Here is a 15,852-nt window from a genome sequence, read left to right as displayed (position 1 = left end):
ATTTTGAGGTAGTTCTTTGATAAAGCTGCTGATAATTCCAAAGGTACTTTTGCAAATGACATTCGCCTTCTGACATCTTTCTATAAACTAAATCCTTCCCCTTGATTACAGTGATCCCCAGTCTCAAGTTGCTCTTAGCCCTTTGATCACTAGGTACAGGAAACGTGAGACAGTTTGGTAGGGTGTTGTGAGAACAGCAAATAGGTGTATATTTTGGATATTTTGAAAAATTGATCAAGCTACGATGAACACTAGACTATGTGCTGAGCCTTAACCTTGCCAATGATACAAAGTACAGAGGATATTCTTTGATAAAAGGGAGAAATACATTCTTGTTGATGATTGCCATTGTCTGGTATTTCTACTTTATGTTAGTGTATGAACAATGGCTCATGAATGTGCTGTGTAAATGTATTTGCAAGTTATTGTATAGGTGTACAGTATATTTTATGGTAAAACAAAGGATACTGTTTTGAGTTTCACCCCAGGGTGAGTAATGTGGAGGCTTTGAAGACAATTCAAATGATTCATTGAACATTATTTATTCAGGGTTAAAGAGCTGGATTTGTTTCCTTCGTGATTGACACAGGAATGGGAAGAAGAATGACATGAGGTTGGTTAGAGACAGCAGCAAAATGGCCAATAGATGTGTTTGGAGAAGAGCAGACAGAAATGAGGATGACTTATTTGAGAAAGAATATTTCTGTTGATTTATAGAACCTGATAGAAAAGGGCTATTGGTCACAATTGTCTTGGGTTGTTTTAACATCATAGTGTAAGGACAGAAAATAGATGAATGAATCATACAACTGAGTGTTTCAGTAAAACCATGACATTGGCTTTAATGTTGGATCATCCAGAGAAGGTAGAATTAAACTCGAAGACATATAGCTTGCATGACAAGTATGGTCTTTGAAAGAGAAGAGAAGCCCTTGAGGCTAAACCTGTTTCTCAGCTATAATCAAAAGCAAAAATACTGCTGGGGTAGGAAATAAAATCAAAGCACTGGAAAACGTTGGTCAGACATGTTAGATTGGACTGTATAATTATAATTTTCTTTGTAGCTTAACTTTAGTTTTAATTTGTATTTCATATGACTACTTATAGTGTTTCATAGTGGTCACAGTACTTATATGCAGTTGTTCAGTGTGTCCATTAGCAGTTACATTTGTATGATTCTGGAAGCTTCTTCTGTGTCACATTATTTGAATAGGGGTTATCTGATTGGTTAACTCTTACCTACATATTTGAATAGAATGTTTCTTATCCGTGGGGTATAAGAAGGGTACATCATGTCGACCTTCCATTTTTATTTTGAGTCTTTCTGGTCTTTGCTCTTAGCCACCAGACTTCTGTGACTCTGTGTTTATGATTCTCTTTGTTTTAATAGTGCTTAATAAAATGATCATGAAGCAACAAGTGTTGTGCCACTTCCTTGACTTCTGAAAGAACCTTAGATTGAAAAAACAGAATCCACAAGCATCATTTGTGCAGATACCAGTAAGCTGTTTCAGGGTGAAGACTTTTGGTCAGAACTGGGAAAATTTAGAAATGAAACAAGTCTTAAGTTGAGTGCAAGAAGTTGGTGAGAGAACAAAAGGAAGTTGTGTGATCAAGTGAAAAGCAAAGACACAAACAGTGGCATTAAATTGTGTGAGAAGGGCTATTGAAAAACAAAGTACATGTATCTGGGGAGGGGTAATGAATGGAATATGAACCTGAAGATCAGAAAAGTACAAAATTGTGAAAATGAGATAGAAGGCAAGAGCACATGTTTACTTCATATGTTGAGTTCGTTGAGGGGATGTTTCTTGGGCTTCATTTGAACATGTGGGAGTGAAGTGGGCATTAGTGACAAGCAGTGGAAAGCTCAAAATCACATTTTGTTCTTCCCAGAGTGGAGGAGACTAGATCATGAGCACCAAGTGCAGAAGACTAAACCAGAGCAAGTAAATGTGAATAGCTGTTCATCTAGAAGAGATGTTTGTGTCTCTGGATGGTGGGGAGAGAAGAGGTCAAAGGGCAGGGATTACATCTCCTGTGGTTGTCGAGGTGGTGTGAGCAAAAAAAAAAGGGATTGATGGAGATGAAAGAGTGATTGCAGATGAGATAGTCACTTTGGATATGTCTGGTGGTAACATTAGATTGAAGGCATTCTAAACTATTGAGACCAATGCATTGAATTTGAAGGCTGCTGGTATGATTGCTGAAGGCAAGCAGAGCCCTTCCAGTTTTGTGCTTGAATTTCTTTATTTGATTGTCATTATGCAGTCTTTTTTTGGAAGGGCAATTGTTCCAACTCATTTTGTTTCTACATGGAAGCTTTTTCCAAATTTTTCCGTAGTATCTCCTGAAGTTGAGACAGATTATTTGTCTATTCACCAGTGCATTGTACAGAAAGGCAGCGGGAAAGGAATACATGGATTTTCCTCCTCCCTTTCTTCCTTACCCTATCGATATCGGTGAATTGTTTTTACATACATTTTGTCTGATTACAGGTCCAGAAATTATTACATCCAGAGCATTACCACCAATTCCATCCACAAGGAAAGGTAATCTGGTAAGTGAATAACACTAAGCATGAACTGCTTTTTCTGGAAATACTCAGCAGGTCAGAGCATATAGTTAGCATTTCAGGTGTGTGAAATTTCTGATTGAAATCTTAAAGTTATATATCATTTGTTCTTGTTTGCATGTTACAATGGTTTTATTAAGTTAACACACTTGTAACATTATTGGCAATTCATGAAAAGGCTGAGTGTTGTTTCAGGCAAGATCGCTCAGAGGAGGATATTATTTCTTGGCAAGGGTTCTAAGAAGATCCTTTTTGTGCAAGGGCATTAAATTCAGGTTCCTGCTGAGCCACTGAGCCCCTCCATCATCTTGCTTGCAACTTAAGAAGTGGCCAGAGGAGTTGTACTTTATGCCTCTGCCATTCAGTTCAATTATGGACAGCCGAATTTGCAGTAGGCTAAAAGTATGTATATTTTGGTCTTGGACATATGTAACAATTTAACAACCACTGCTCTCTTGAGTTGAGGGTTCTAAATATCTATTTATTTATTTAGATACAGTGCGGAACAGGCTCTGGTGGCCCTTCGAGCTGCACTGCCTGATAAGCCCTGATATAACCTTAGTCTAATCATGGAACAATTTACAATAACCAACCACTACGTCTTTGGACTGTGGGAGGAAAACGGAGCACCCAAAGGAAACCCACACGGTCACAGGGAGAACATACAAACTCCTTACAGACAGCAGCGGGAATTGAAACTGGATCCCTGGTACTTTAAAGCGTTGTGCAACCACTACACTATCGTGCTGCCCTGACCAATGCCTGAGGAGAACTCCCTCCACATTTTGCCTTTATTAATGTTACAGTGCAGTGTAGGGTGTTCTGGCCCTTTCGGAAGGGAAATGAACATTTGATGTTTCAGGCTGAGTCCCTTCATCAGGACTGGAAAGAAAGAGGGAAGAAGCCAGAATAAGAGTGGGAGGAGGGGAGGAGCACAAGGTTGAAATGAGGGCAGGGGGAAAAGGGGATGATGTGAGAAACATGGAGGTAATAAAAGGAAGAGGTAAACAGCTGAAGGAAGAGTAAACTGATAGAAGAGGATTGTAGACCAGGGAATAAGGGGAAGACGCAGGGAACCAGAGGGATGAAGGTGTAGATGATTGGCAGGTCATGAGAGTGGGGAGGGGAAAGGGGAGGGGTAAAGGGGCTAAAAGGAAAAGGAAGGCAAAGGGGTGGGATCAGAGGGGGGAGGTTCGGAAGTTAGAGAAATCAATATTGATGCTGTCAGGTTAACGACTACCAAACAGGAATATGAGTTGTTGCTTTTTCAATATGTATCTATACCCTTTCCCCTTCCCTGCGCTACACCTTTCTCTCTTATGTTGGTTTTGCATGACCTCAGTTGTTAACTGTTCGAGTACAGACAGCAGCTTCAAGTACAGAACTTGGAAATCTGAATTCAAATCAGTTATGCATAATCAAAATTAGCCTGAATTATTGATGTCAAATTCTCGGATATGTGAGCTAAATTTTATTGATTATATTGACACCTGTCTTCAGCGGTTAAAACTTGACTTTTTATTCTCTCTGTCCAGTCTAGCCCACTGAAACTGCGAACACCAGGGTTGTCCACATACAACCAGGAGCTATGGTTAACATGTCGGTTTGAACAAAGTACAGGTAGGAATATCTGAATAAAGAGCAAGCTTTTCTGCTCTACACTTTGTAAATTGTGCAAATTGTTTATAACCTTCCAGTCCCTGATCAACATCACAGAGGTAATGTCAACTGAGAAGTAGAAAGTTGAATTACATCTATTTTAATACAAGGAGTCTCAGATAAAAACAGATGACCTTGGAATGTTGATCGGTACATGGGAATATAAAATAGTTGTAACCACTGAGAGGTGACTGAAAGAAAGGCAGGACTGACAACGTAACATTTAGGGTATACAAGCTTAAGATATGATAGTGGAAGAAGTAAAATAGAGGGCATTGCAATATTGGCAAAGGAGACCATTGCAGTAATGATGGAAGATGTCTCTGAAGACTCTCCAAATGAGGAGCTTAATAAAAAGGAAATTGTTTTGCTATGATTCTGCTGTGGGCCTCCCAACAGTCAGCAGGTGATAGAGGGGCAGATATGAAAGCAAATCACAGAAGTCTTAAGAGGAATAAGTTTGTAGTCTTAGAGGATTTCATCTTCCCTAATATTAGCTGGGATCATGTTGGTGTGAAAGAATTAGATGAGGCAATTATATTTTTAAAGAGCTCCAGGAAAGCTGCATAGTTCAACGAGGGATGGGACAGTGCTGGAACTAATCTTTCGGAATGAAGTGGGCTGGTGGTTGAAATGTCAGTGGATGAGCTCATTGGGCCCAGGGACAATAATCCTTCAGTTTCAAAGTATTCTTGAAAAGGATAAGTAATATTGAGTTCAGAAGTAAAGTATTTCTAACTTGTTCAACCACTGAGGATGAAGCATAATGAGATGTTTCCTGGATATCAAGGATTTGATAAAGAAAAAAATACAGCAATCAAGTTTTTTAAGTACTCCCTCTATACATCCAACACTACCTTCAGGTCTGTAGGACATATAGGGAAAGTACTTAAAAAAGAGATAAATGAAGAAGGTAAAGAAATGCTGCAAAATAGCACAGGCAGACAATATTAAGGTAAATCCCAAGGCATTTTGTAAGTATATTGAGGGCAAGAGGGTATCCAGGAAAGATCAGGGCCCATTAGGGACCAGAAGGGAATTCTAAGGACATGGGCGTGGTCTTAAATGAGTATTTCTCACTCATGTTCACTCATTCTTGGTTGGACATGGCATCAAAGGTTACGGGGAGAAGGCTGGGAACCGGAGCTGAGGAGGAGAGAAAAAGAGGATCAGCCATGATTGAGTGGCGGAGCAGACTCGATCAGCCTAATTCTGCTCCTATGTCTTATGGTCTTATAGTCAAAGACATTACTTTTGCAGATTTTGGGGAGGGTGATGGGGAATATTCAAAAGCATGTTAATATTTTGAAGGGTATATATCTTTGGCAGGGGAAGGTAAACAGAGAATTCGGGTTGAGGGTGGGGCAGCTGGTGTACAAGTAGACGCAGTATGTCGTGAGATTCTGAGATTGTGAGGAAGGACAACCAGATGATAGGATAACATTTCAGTCAGGATGAGTGGAAGTGTAAATATAGGGGCAATATTGAAAAGGGTGATGAATTCAGGACTAAAGCTGTTATATTGGAATGTACTCTGTATATAGAATTGGGTAGATCATTTTGTTGCACAGTTAGAGATTGACAGGTATGACTTTGTGGGCATCAGTGAGTTGTGGCTGAAAGAAGATCAGAGTTGTCGACTTAACGTTCAAAGATGCAAGATATATCGAAAGGACAGGCAGGTAGGCCGAGGGGTGGGTTGGCTCTGTTGTTAAAAAAAATGAAATCAAATATTTAGAAAGAGGTTACATAGGATCGGAAGATGTAGGATCCTTGTGGGAAGAGTTAAGGAAATGCAACCGTAAAAACACCCTGATTAGAGTTAAATACAGGCCTCTGAATAGTAGCCATAATATGGGGTACCAATTACAACGGGAGATAGAAAAGGCATGTAAAAAGTGTAATGTTATCATTGTCATGGTATATTTTAATCTGCAGGTAGATTGGGAAAATCAGGTTGATGCTAGATCCCAAGAGAGGGAATTTGTATAATGCCTACAAGATAGCTTTTAGACCAGCTTGTGGTTGAGCCTACTAGGGAAAAGGCACTTCTGATTTGAGTGTTCTGTAATGAACTGGATTTGATGAGGGAACTTAAGGTAAAGGAGCCCTTATGAGTCAGTGATCATAATATGATAGAATTCACCCTGCAGTTTGAGAGGGAAAAGCTAAAATCAGATGTATCAATATTATAGTGGAGTTAACGGGATTACAGAGGCATGAGAGTGGAACTGACTAAACTTTTGATTGGACTAGCAGGGATGATGGCAGAAAAGCAATGGTTGGAGTTTCCGGGAGCAATTCAGAAGGTGCAGGATAAATACATTCCAAGAATGCAGAAGTATTCTAAAGGGAGAATGAGACAACGTGGCTGACAAAGGACAGCATAAAAGTAACAGAGAGTACTCCACTTGGAGTAATGTGTTCAGTTCTGGTCACCTCATTACAGGAAGGATGTGGATGCTATAGAGAGAGTGCAGAGGAGATTTACAAGGATGTTGCCTGGATTGGAGAGCATGCCTCATGAGAATAGGTTGTGTGAACTTGGCCTTTTCTCCTCTGAGTGACAGAGGATGAGATGTGATGTGATATAGGTGTATAAGATGATGAGAGGCATTGATCGGGTGGATAGTCAGAGGTTTTTTCTCGGCTGAAATGGCTAACACGAGGGGGCATAGTTTTAAGGTGCTTGGAAGTAGGTACGTGGGTAAGTTTTTCACACAGAGACTGGTGGATGCACAGAATGCACTGCCAGCGAAGGTGGTAGAGGTAGATACAATAGGGTCTTTTTAGAGACAGGTACATAGAACTTAGAAAAACAGAGGGCTATGCGGTAGGGAAATTCTAGGCAGCTTCTAGAATAGGTTACATGGTCAGCATAACATTGTGGGCTGAAGGGCCTGTAACATGCTGTAGATTTTCTATGAGAGGACATATAATATAGCAAATAGTAGTGGGGAAACAGAGGATTGTTAAGATTTTAAAGACCAACAAAAGGCAACTAAGGAAGCCATAAGGAGAGAAAAGATGAAATATGAAGGTAAGCTAGCCAATAATAAAAAAGAGGATACTGGTTATTGGACTGCTCGAAAATAACACTGGAGAGGTAATGGGGGACAAATAAAATGGCAGACAAACTTAAGTAAGTATTTTGTGTCAGTCTTCCCTGTGGAAGACACCAGAAATTAGTGAGTGTTGGGGGCATCAGTGAGTGTAGTCGCTATTAAGGAAAATGCGTTTGGGGAAGCTGAAAGGTCTGAGGGCAGATAAGTCATCTGGACCTGGGTCCTGAAAGAGGTAGCTAAAGAGATTGTTGGGGGGCTTTAGTAATGATCTTTCAAGAATCACTAGATTCTGTAATAGTTCCAGAGGACTGGAAAATTGCTAAAGTTACTTCACCCTTTAAGAAGGGAGTGAGACAGAAGAAGGGAAATTACAGGCCACTCAGCCTGATTTCTGTGGTTAGGAGGGTGTTGGAGTTCATCATTATGGATGAGGTTTTGGGTATTTGGAGGCACATGGTAAACTAGACAAAATCTGTTGGAATTCTTTGAGGAAATAACAGGTAGGATAGACAAAGGAGAGTCAGTGGACGTTGTTTACATGGATTTTCAGAAAGCCTTTGATGAGGTGCCACACGTGAAGCTGCTTAACAAGGTAACAGCCCTTGGTATTGCAGGAAAGATACAAGCATGAATAGAAGATTGGCTGAATGGCAGTAAGCAAAGAATGGTAATAAAGGGAGCCTTTTCTGATTGGCTGCCAGTGACTAATGGTACTCTGCAGGGGTCATTGGTGTTGGGACCACTTCTTTTCACTCTGTGTGTCAATGATTTGGATGATGGAATTGATGGCTTTGTAGCCAAGTTTGTGGATGATGCAAAAATAGGTGGAGGGGCCAGTTGTGTTGAGGAAACACTTAGTCTGCAGAAGGACTTAGAGCCTCAGAATAGATGGACACCCAATTAGAACAGAGATGAGGCGGAATTTCTGTAGCCAGAAGGTGATGAATTTGTGGAATTGTATTACTACAGATGTTTGTGGAGACCTAGTCATTGTGTATATTTAAAGCACAGGTTAATAGGTTCTTGATTAGTCTGGGCATCAAAGGTTATGGGGAGAGGGAGGAGAATGATGTTGAGTGGATTAGTAAGTCAGCCGTGATGGAATGCCTTGATGGGCTGAATGGCCTAATTCAGCTCCTATGTCATGTGGTCTTACATTGGATGTTTTAGTAGACATAAAGGTGGGTAAATCTATAGGGCTGATGGGTTCTGAAGGGTAAGGGGGTGGTTGCTGGGGTCAGAATGTTTTTTTAAATCTTTGCTGGGCACTTGGTGAAATGCCTGATGACTGACTAAAGGACGACAACTGTAGTAAATTTATTCAAGAAGAGTAGCAGGTGTAAGCCCGGTAAATACTGATAAGTCAGTTTACTGTCTGGTCAGAAAGGTATTGGAAAATATCCTGAAGGGCAGGATTTATCTGCACTTGGAAAGACAGTGCACTTTTATTGTGGTAGATTCTCTGACTCACCTTGTTGATAAGGGCAGTACGTTTAGGTAGTCTGCATGAACTTTAACAAGGCCCCATATACAAGGTCAATCCAAAGGTTGGAGCCCAGGGATCTAAAGCTTGTTGGCAAATTGGATTCAAAGTTAGCTTGTTACTAAGTTAAAAGTGGCAGAGGGTTGATTTTGTGATTGGAAGCCTGTGACCAGTGGCGTACTGCATGGATCAATACTAGGAGCCTTACTGTTTGTTGTACGCAGTAGATTCCAGTAATTGGTCCTTCAGTTAATCAGGGCAGCTGCTTATTTGGGACCTCTCTTAATAAAAAGTAATTGAGAAAATTGCCAGGATTTCCTCTGTTGATTTGGGACACTATGCCACTTAATTGGGGCAGGAGACTGTTGCCAAACAGGTTCTGACGAGCGTCAGTCCTTGGAAGGTGGTAGAGGCAGGAGTTTATGAAGCATTGACTAAGTATCCAAATGAGTGCCAAGGTTTGCAAGCCTACAGACCAAGGATTGGTTAGTGGGATTACTACAAATGGGTTACTTGATTGTTGGCATGAATGCAGTGACCTTATGCCTCACTGGACAACAGGGTGACCTGTTGGGGCACCCTTAGAGAGAAGGGTAGTGCAGTCTGATGTGACCAGAATGAACACTAAATTTTCCTGCATGCTATTGGTATCACTTTGCTTTGGAAACTGAAGTAGAAAACCTCAGTTTATTAAAGAAGAAAGATGTGTAGCAAAGCAAATATAGCTGTTCCTCAGTTAACGAAGGACACGTCTGATGGCTTCATTTCTGGTTTATCTGCCACCCTTGTGGCTCTCGTTGTCATTCTGGAGACATGCAGCCCTTTCATCCCCCGTTTCTTCACCTCTTCTGCTGTTTGTTGTTTGTCTCTGATCCTGGAGACGTGCATGCCTCTCCTCCTCTGTCTCTTTTCTCGCATTTTTTTTGTCCTCTTTGATCCTGGAATCATGCGGCCCTGGCCTCATCTGATTCTTGTCCTCTCCCTCTCTTTGCCGCTTCCTGACGACGTTTGGGGTCATCTCTTGACCATAATGGCTCCCTTCCCTTTCCACGTGGCATAATTAGGCTGACCATTTTTTTTTTTTTTACCCTAATGCTGGATAGAAGATACGAAGTAGTAACACCAAAGGATGCTGATTATTCTTGATGGTGTGGTTGGAGCTCTCCTAAATGGACGTGATATAGTCACCGCTGTCCTTTGACTGCAGCAAAGGGTTTTATGGGTGTCTCAAAGTACATCATTACAATAAGATTTAATTATCTCTTAGTGATGGGTGGCAGTTAGATCTGTCCCAATCCTGCACATGCTGATGGTGATTAGCAGAATGTGACCCCTCAAAATAGAGCTGGCCTGCCCTTTTGCACCAGTAGGTGTCGCTGCTGAGGCTGGCCGTGCGCATGCGTCAGGCTGTCGCATCCCGATTTCCATGATGGCCGATCGGCTCTCTGATTAAAAGGGAGCCTGTTGATTTTTGCGAATGAGCAATTTCATACGAATATATAACCCTGAACTTTGCTTGCATTCTGTAAGTTAGCGCATTTTAATTTGATTTAGCCAAAAAAAGTGCCGCCGTAAAGCACCGTTTGCGCTAATTGGAGGTGACAAACAGACAGACAGAGCATGAGAGTTTTAGTAGTATATAGATGACTCCAAATCAAGAAAACGTTTACAGATTATGAGCTCGGTAATTACTGCAAAATTCAGTCTCATGTTGTTCATCTCATGTATGCTGATGTCACTAAATGCAGTTAAAAGCTATTACCTGCTCTAATTTGAGCCTATGAATGGCCTACTGTGATTTTAATGGCGATGCTTATTGTAGATTGTACCCGTGTACTTGTATAATTCATTGATCTGTAAATGTAGTAAATTATTCATCAGAGGAACTTTATAGACTTCATGTGGCATTGTGTGAGCTTTGCTTAATTTGAAACCACAGATTTACAGTATCTTGGGAATAATGTAAAAATATTCAGTGCCTATCAAATCTCAATTTTGATTTTCAGAAGTGGAATTCCGGAAAAATGTTTCCATGATGGTTGCAATAAGTGGAGTCATGCAAGACACCAGTGTGCCAAACATTAGGGTGCAACCTCATAACCATACTCGGTCTCTTCACTGTCCAAATGTAAGTTTCTGTAGATGTGCTTTCAGTTAAACACTGATAATTAAACTGTAGTTCTATTTATATAAATGTAATATTTAGTGGTGACTAGCTCACCTTTGGATCTGGGTGCTGCAGCTGTTGAATGTAAGAGCTTTTTTTTCAGAAAATCCCATCTAGCTGTGATCTACAAATTTCTTACCAGGTCCACTTTTGAACCCTTTATTCTTGTGATTTTATCTCCATCCAGTCTAATTAACCTGTGAGTGACTTGCCCTTCCAAATTTAAAAATAATTTTTTGTTTCATATGTTGGAGAATTGCTTGACATGATCGCTGTACTTTGAGCTACCTGATGGTGTGGCAGGTAGTGCTGATACTTGCAACACACATCAAAGTTGCTGGTGAACGCAGCAGGCCAGGCAGCATCTGTAGGAAGAGGTGCAGTCGACGTTTCAGGCCGAGACCCTTCGTCAGGACTAACTGAAGGAAAAGTGAGTAAGGGATTTGAAAGTTGGAAGAGGAGGGGTAGATCCAAAATGATAGGAGAAGACAGGAGGGGGAGGGATAGAGCCAAGAGCTGGACAGGTGATAGGCAAAAGGGGATACGAGAGGATCATGGGACAGGAGGTACGGGAAGAAAGACAAGGGGGGGGACCCAGAGGATGGGCAAGAGGTATATTCAAAGGGACAGAGGGAGAAAAAGAATGTGTGCATAAAAATGAGTAACAGATGGGGTATGAGGGGGAGGTGGGGCCTTAGCGGAAGTTAGAGAAGTCGATGTTCATGCCATCAGGTTGGAGGCTACCCAGACGGAATATAAGGTGTTGTTCCTCCAACCTGAGTGTGGCTTCATCTTTACAGTAGAGGAGGCCGTGGATAGACATGTCAGAATGGGAATGGGATGTGGAATTAAAATGTGTGGCCACTGGGAGATCCTGCTTTCTCTGGCGGACAGAGCGTAGATGTTCAGCAAAGCGGTCTCCCAGTCTGCGTCGGGTCTCGCCAATATATCAAAGGCCACATCGGGAGCACCGGACGCAGCATATCACCCCAGTCGACTCACAGGTGAAGTGTTGCCTCACCTGGAAGGACTGTTTGGGGCCCTGAATGGTGGTAAGGGAGGAAGTGTAAGGGCATGTGTAGCACTTGTTCCGCTTACATGGATAAGTGCCAGGAGGGAGATCAATGGGGGGGACGAATGGACAAGGGAGTTGTGTAGGGAGCGATCCCTGCGGAATGCAGAGAGAGGGGGGGAGGGAAAGATGTGCTTAGTGGTGGGATCCTGTTGGAGTGCTGATACTTTGAAGGTCCAGGGCATCCAGATTTGATCCTGACCTTGTGTGTTCTCTGTATGGGACTTGTATGTTCTTTCTGTGACTGTGTAGGTTTTCTCTGTGTTCTGGTTTCTTCCCACATCTCAGAGGATATGCTGCTGGGTTAATTTACTACTAGGTTAGCATGCCTTGGTGTTGGTTAATGACAGAATGAACCAGAAGGGTTAATGGTTATATATTGCAGAGGTATAGAGAAATTAGGTGAAGGTGCATCGTACCAGTGAGGTTGCTCCTCTTGGAACTGAATTAATGGCTGAGGTTCCTTCCAGTTTGTTAAAAGTATGAATTAAGACCTGGCTCATATTGCACAGATGCCTGCCATCATGTTGCAGACATAAGGTAGAGATGAATTTCTGCAGTTCGCCATTTTTAAGAAAGCTGCCACCTTTGGGTGGCAGAGTGCAGATATGTCTCTACCAAAGGAGGTGTAAGGTGCTCCTTTCCTCTGCTAGCTTCTAGGTCACCCTGGGGTAAGGTTTTGAACCTCATTAGCCCCCTGATCATGGTCACATGAAGCCATGGGAGCAGCTGGTGTATATCTCAAGTCCTGGTTATACGACCCCTGATGCCAAGCAGACAATCTCTGAAGAGTATCGATAATTGTTTCTGTAATTTCAGTTGTTGGGTTCACTACATATATTTTTGGTAATTCTCTTAATCATTTGACCTTTTTTTAACTTTTTAAAATTTCTTTTCCCCCTTTGCTGCATTTTTTCCCCTTTCTATGGCTTTTAATTATAGTCAATTTGGATTGGCGTTTACATTTTAATACATCCACTTCTGACAACAGTTGTTTACCATTCATGAATTAATGTAGTAGTTCGACATTCTTCATTTGGGTTCCTACAGCTGTCAGAAATCTCCTTTGCTTCCAAAAGTTTCCAAAATCATGAAAAACTCAAAAAGCATATTGAGAATCAGTGTAGATAATAGCTGATCTTCCTTCTGCCAACTTATAGACTTCAGTCAAAGCTTTCAGTTCTGTCTATTGCACAGAGGTATCAGGAGTCATGCTTCCTGATGCCAGCTCTTCAGTTTTAGAAACAGCGGTCCAAATAGCCACTTGAATTCCTCCATCAGTTGCTGAGGAACCATCGGTGTACAGAGTCAGATCTGGGTTCAGTAAACGTGGATCTTTATAATAATTTGCATCTTCATAATGTGTTAGTATCTTGGCTTAGTAATAGTCATCATAGTCCTCCATGTCCAATAAGAATTCAGCATATTCATTTCCAAATAGTCATTTCACATGTAAGTCATCTGGTTTTTCTATCAAAGCAAGTAAAGGCTGTAGGAAAGGGCTTAAGTCATTTTTTGAATTGGACAATACGTCTAAAACATCTGAAATTGCTTATTAAGAACCTTGTCATCAGATCTGGGTCTCCTGACATGTGAGAGAGAGGACTGAACTTGTTGTTGAGCTTGTTTCTGTTGTCCATCTTGCTTCCTATGCCAAAAACGTCTAGCCCAATTTCCTTCTTTACCACAAGTGGCATCTAGTTGTAGGGCATTGGCCTTGGAGATGTGGCTCAGACTGAGATTGCTGGACTGCACTCAGTGAATTCCAATTCCAATCCCTGCAGCAACTGTGGATGTTGACCAGTAAGCAATGACTGTTGACCCATGGTCATTGGCTGTTGGTCAACAGGTGACTGTAATGATTTTATTTGGATTTTGATATTTCTTGTTTGGTGGCTTGCACTAGCTCACTGTATGGAAAACTAATGTCACTCCAATTCGTTTTTGTCAGTTTCATTATTTTGGCAATGTCTGGTTTCAAGTCATCCATAAAAGTTGACTTCAAGAGACCACATGTAGAGTCCTTTATATTGTCTTCATTTATTCCTGGAACACCTGAGGAAATTAACCAAGCTGTTCTGAAGGGCCCTTCTTATTTAGAAACATCCTCAGAAATTTTTTGCTTGCCATTGTCTACTTTCCTCCAATTGGCCCATATTGAGTTCTGTTCTTTCTAAGCACCCCTTATTAGCTTCCCTACCACCTTGTATGTTTTGTTTATCATCTCCCATTTTGTCATCAGCTCTACATGTCAACTGTCTGATCTGCTAAGACAACACAATAGCCAAAATTTAGGTGCCATCATATGGGTGCAATATGTATATGTTCTTAATGTATTTAATTTCAGCCCACATCTTTAAACTTTGTTTTTTTAGAATGTTGAATTTCTTTGGATAATTTATGAATTTTGATAAATTGAATTGATAAGGTGGTTGATGAAAGACCATCTGTCTCCTTTCAAAAGTTCCATCTTCAGTCCTGTGTGTTTTTACTTCCTTGGTCTTTGTTGGAGCAGTTTGTGACATGGCTGCCAATCCTATTATTTCATCACCGTCACCTTCACTTGAGTCACTGTAGAGTTCATGTCATGTTCATGCTGTAATTCTTGGGATCTTGGATATACAAATAAAAAATAGAATGGTACAGCACAGTACAGGCCCCTTCGGCCCACAATGTTGTGCCGACCCTCAGACACTGCCTCCCATATCACCTCCCACCTTAAATTCCTCCATATACCTGTCTAGTAGTCTCTTAAACTTCACTAGTGTATCTGCCTCCACCACTGACTCAGGCAGTGCATTCCACGCACCAACCACTCTCTGAGTAAAAAACCTTCCTCTAATATCCCCCTTGAACTTCCCACCCCTTACCTTAAAGCCATGTCCTCTTGCAGTGAGCAGTGGTGCCCTGGGGAAGAGGCGCTGGCTATCCACTCTATCTATTCCTCTTATTATCTTGTACACCTCTATCATGTCTCCTCTCATCCTCCTTCTCTCCAAAGAGTAAAGCCCTAGCTCCCTTAATCTCTGATCATAATGCATACTTCCTAAACCAGGCAGCATCCTGGTAAATCTCCTCTGTACCCTTTCCAATGCTTCCACATCCTTCCTATAGTGAGGTGACCAGAACTGGACACAGTACTCCAAGTGTGGCCTAACCAGAGTTTTATAGAGCTGCATCATTACATCGCGACTCTTAAACTCTATTCCTCGACTTATGAAAGCTAACACCCCATAATCTTTCTTAGCTACCCTATCCACCTGTGAGGCAACTTTCAGGGATCTTGGACATGTACCCCGAGATCCCTCTGCTCCTCCACAGTACCAAGTATCCTGCCATTTACTTTGTACTCTGCCTTGGAGTTTGTCCTTCCAAAGTGTATCACCTCACACTTCTCCGGGTTGAACTCCATCTGCCACTTCTCAACCCACTCCTGCATCCTATCAATGTTTCTCTGAAATCTTTGACAATCCTCTATACTATCTACAACACCACCAACCTTTGTGTCGTCTGCAATCTTGCCAACCCACCCTTCTACCCCCAGATCCAGGTCGTTAATAAAAATCACGAAAAGTAGAGATCCCAGAACAGATCCTTGTGGGACACCACTAGTCACAATCCTCCAATCTGAATGTACTCCCTCCACCATCACCCTTTGCCTTCTGCAGGCAAGCCAATTCTGAATCGACCTGGCCAAACTTCCCTGGATCCCATGCCTTCGGACTTTCTGAATAAGCCTACTGTGTGGAACCTTGTCAAATGCCTTACTAAAATCCATATAGATCACATCCACTGCACTACCCTCATCTGTATGCCTGGTCACCTCCTCAA

General features: G+C 41.6%; 1 protein-coding gene across 3 annotated transcripts in view; it reads left to right on the top strand.

The window, feature by feature from the left end:
- The window catches only part of tmem181 (transmembrane protein 181), a 137,798-nt gene that overhangs the window by 31,526 nt on the left and 90,420 nt on the right, over window positions 1-15,852 (top strand). For all 3 annotated transcript variants that reach the window (XM_072265941.1, XM_072265942.1, XM_072265944.1), the window contains exons 3-5: window positions 2,499-2,560; window positions 4,111-4,195; window positions 10,789-10,910. In XM_072265941.1, the coding sequence (XP_072122042.1) occupies window positions 2,499-2,560; window positions 4,111-4,195; window positions 10,789-10,910 (269 nt within the window). The remainder of the gene's footprint in view (window positions 1-2,498; window positions 2,561-4,110; window positions 4,196-10,788; window positions 10,911-15,852) is intronic.

Source organism: Mobula birostris, chromosome 8 (assembly GCF_030028105.1).
Source record: "Mobula birostris isolate sMobBir1 chromosome 8, sMobBir1.hap1, whole genome shotgun sequence".
Taxonomy (NCBI): Eukaryota; Metazoa; Chordata; class Chondrichthyes; order Myliobatiformes; family Myliobatidae; genus Mobula; species Mobula birostris.
This window is presented reverse-complemented; position numbering and strand designations above follow the sequence as displayed.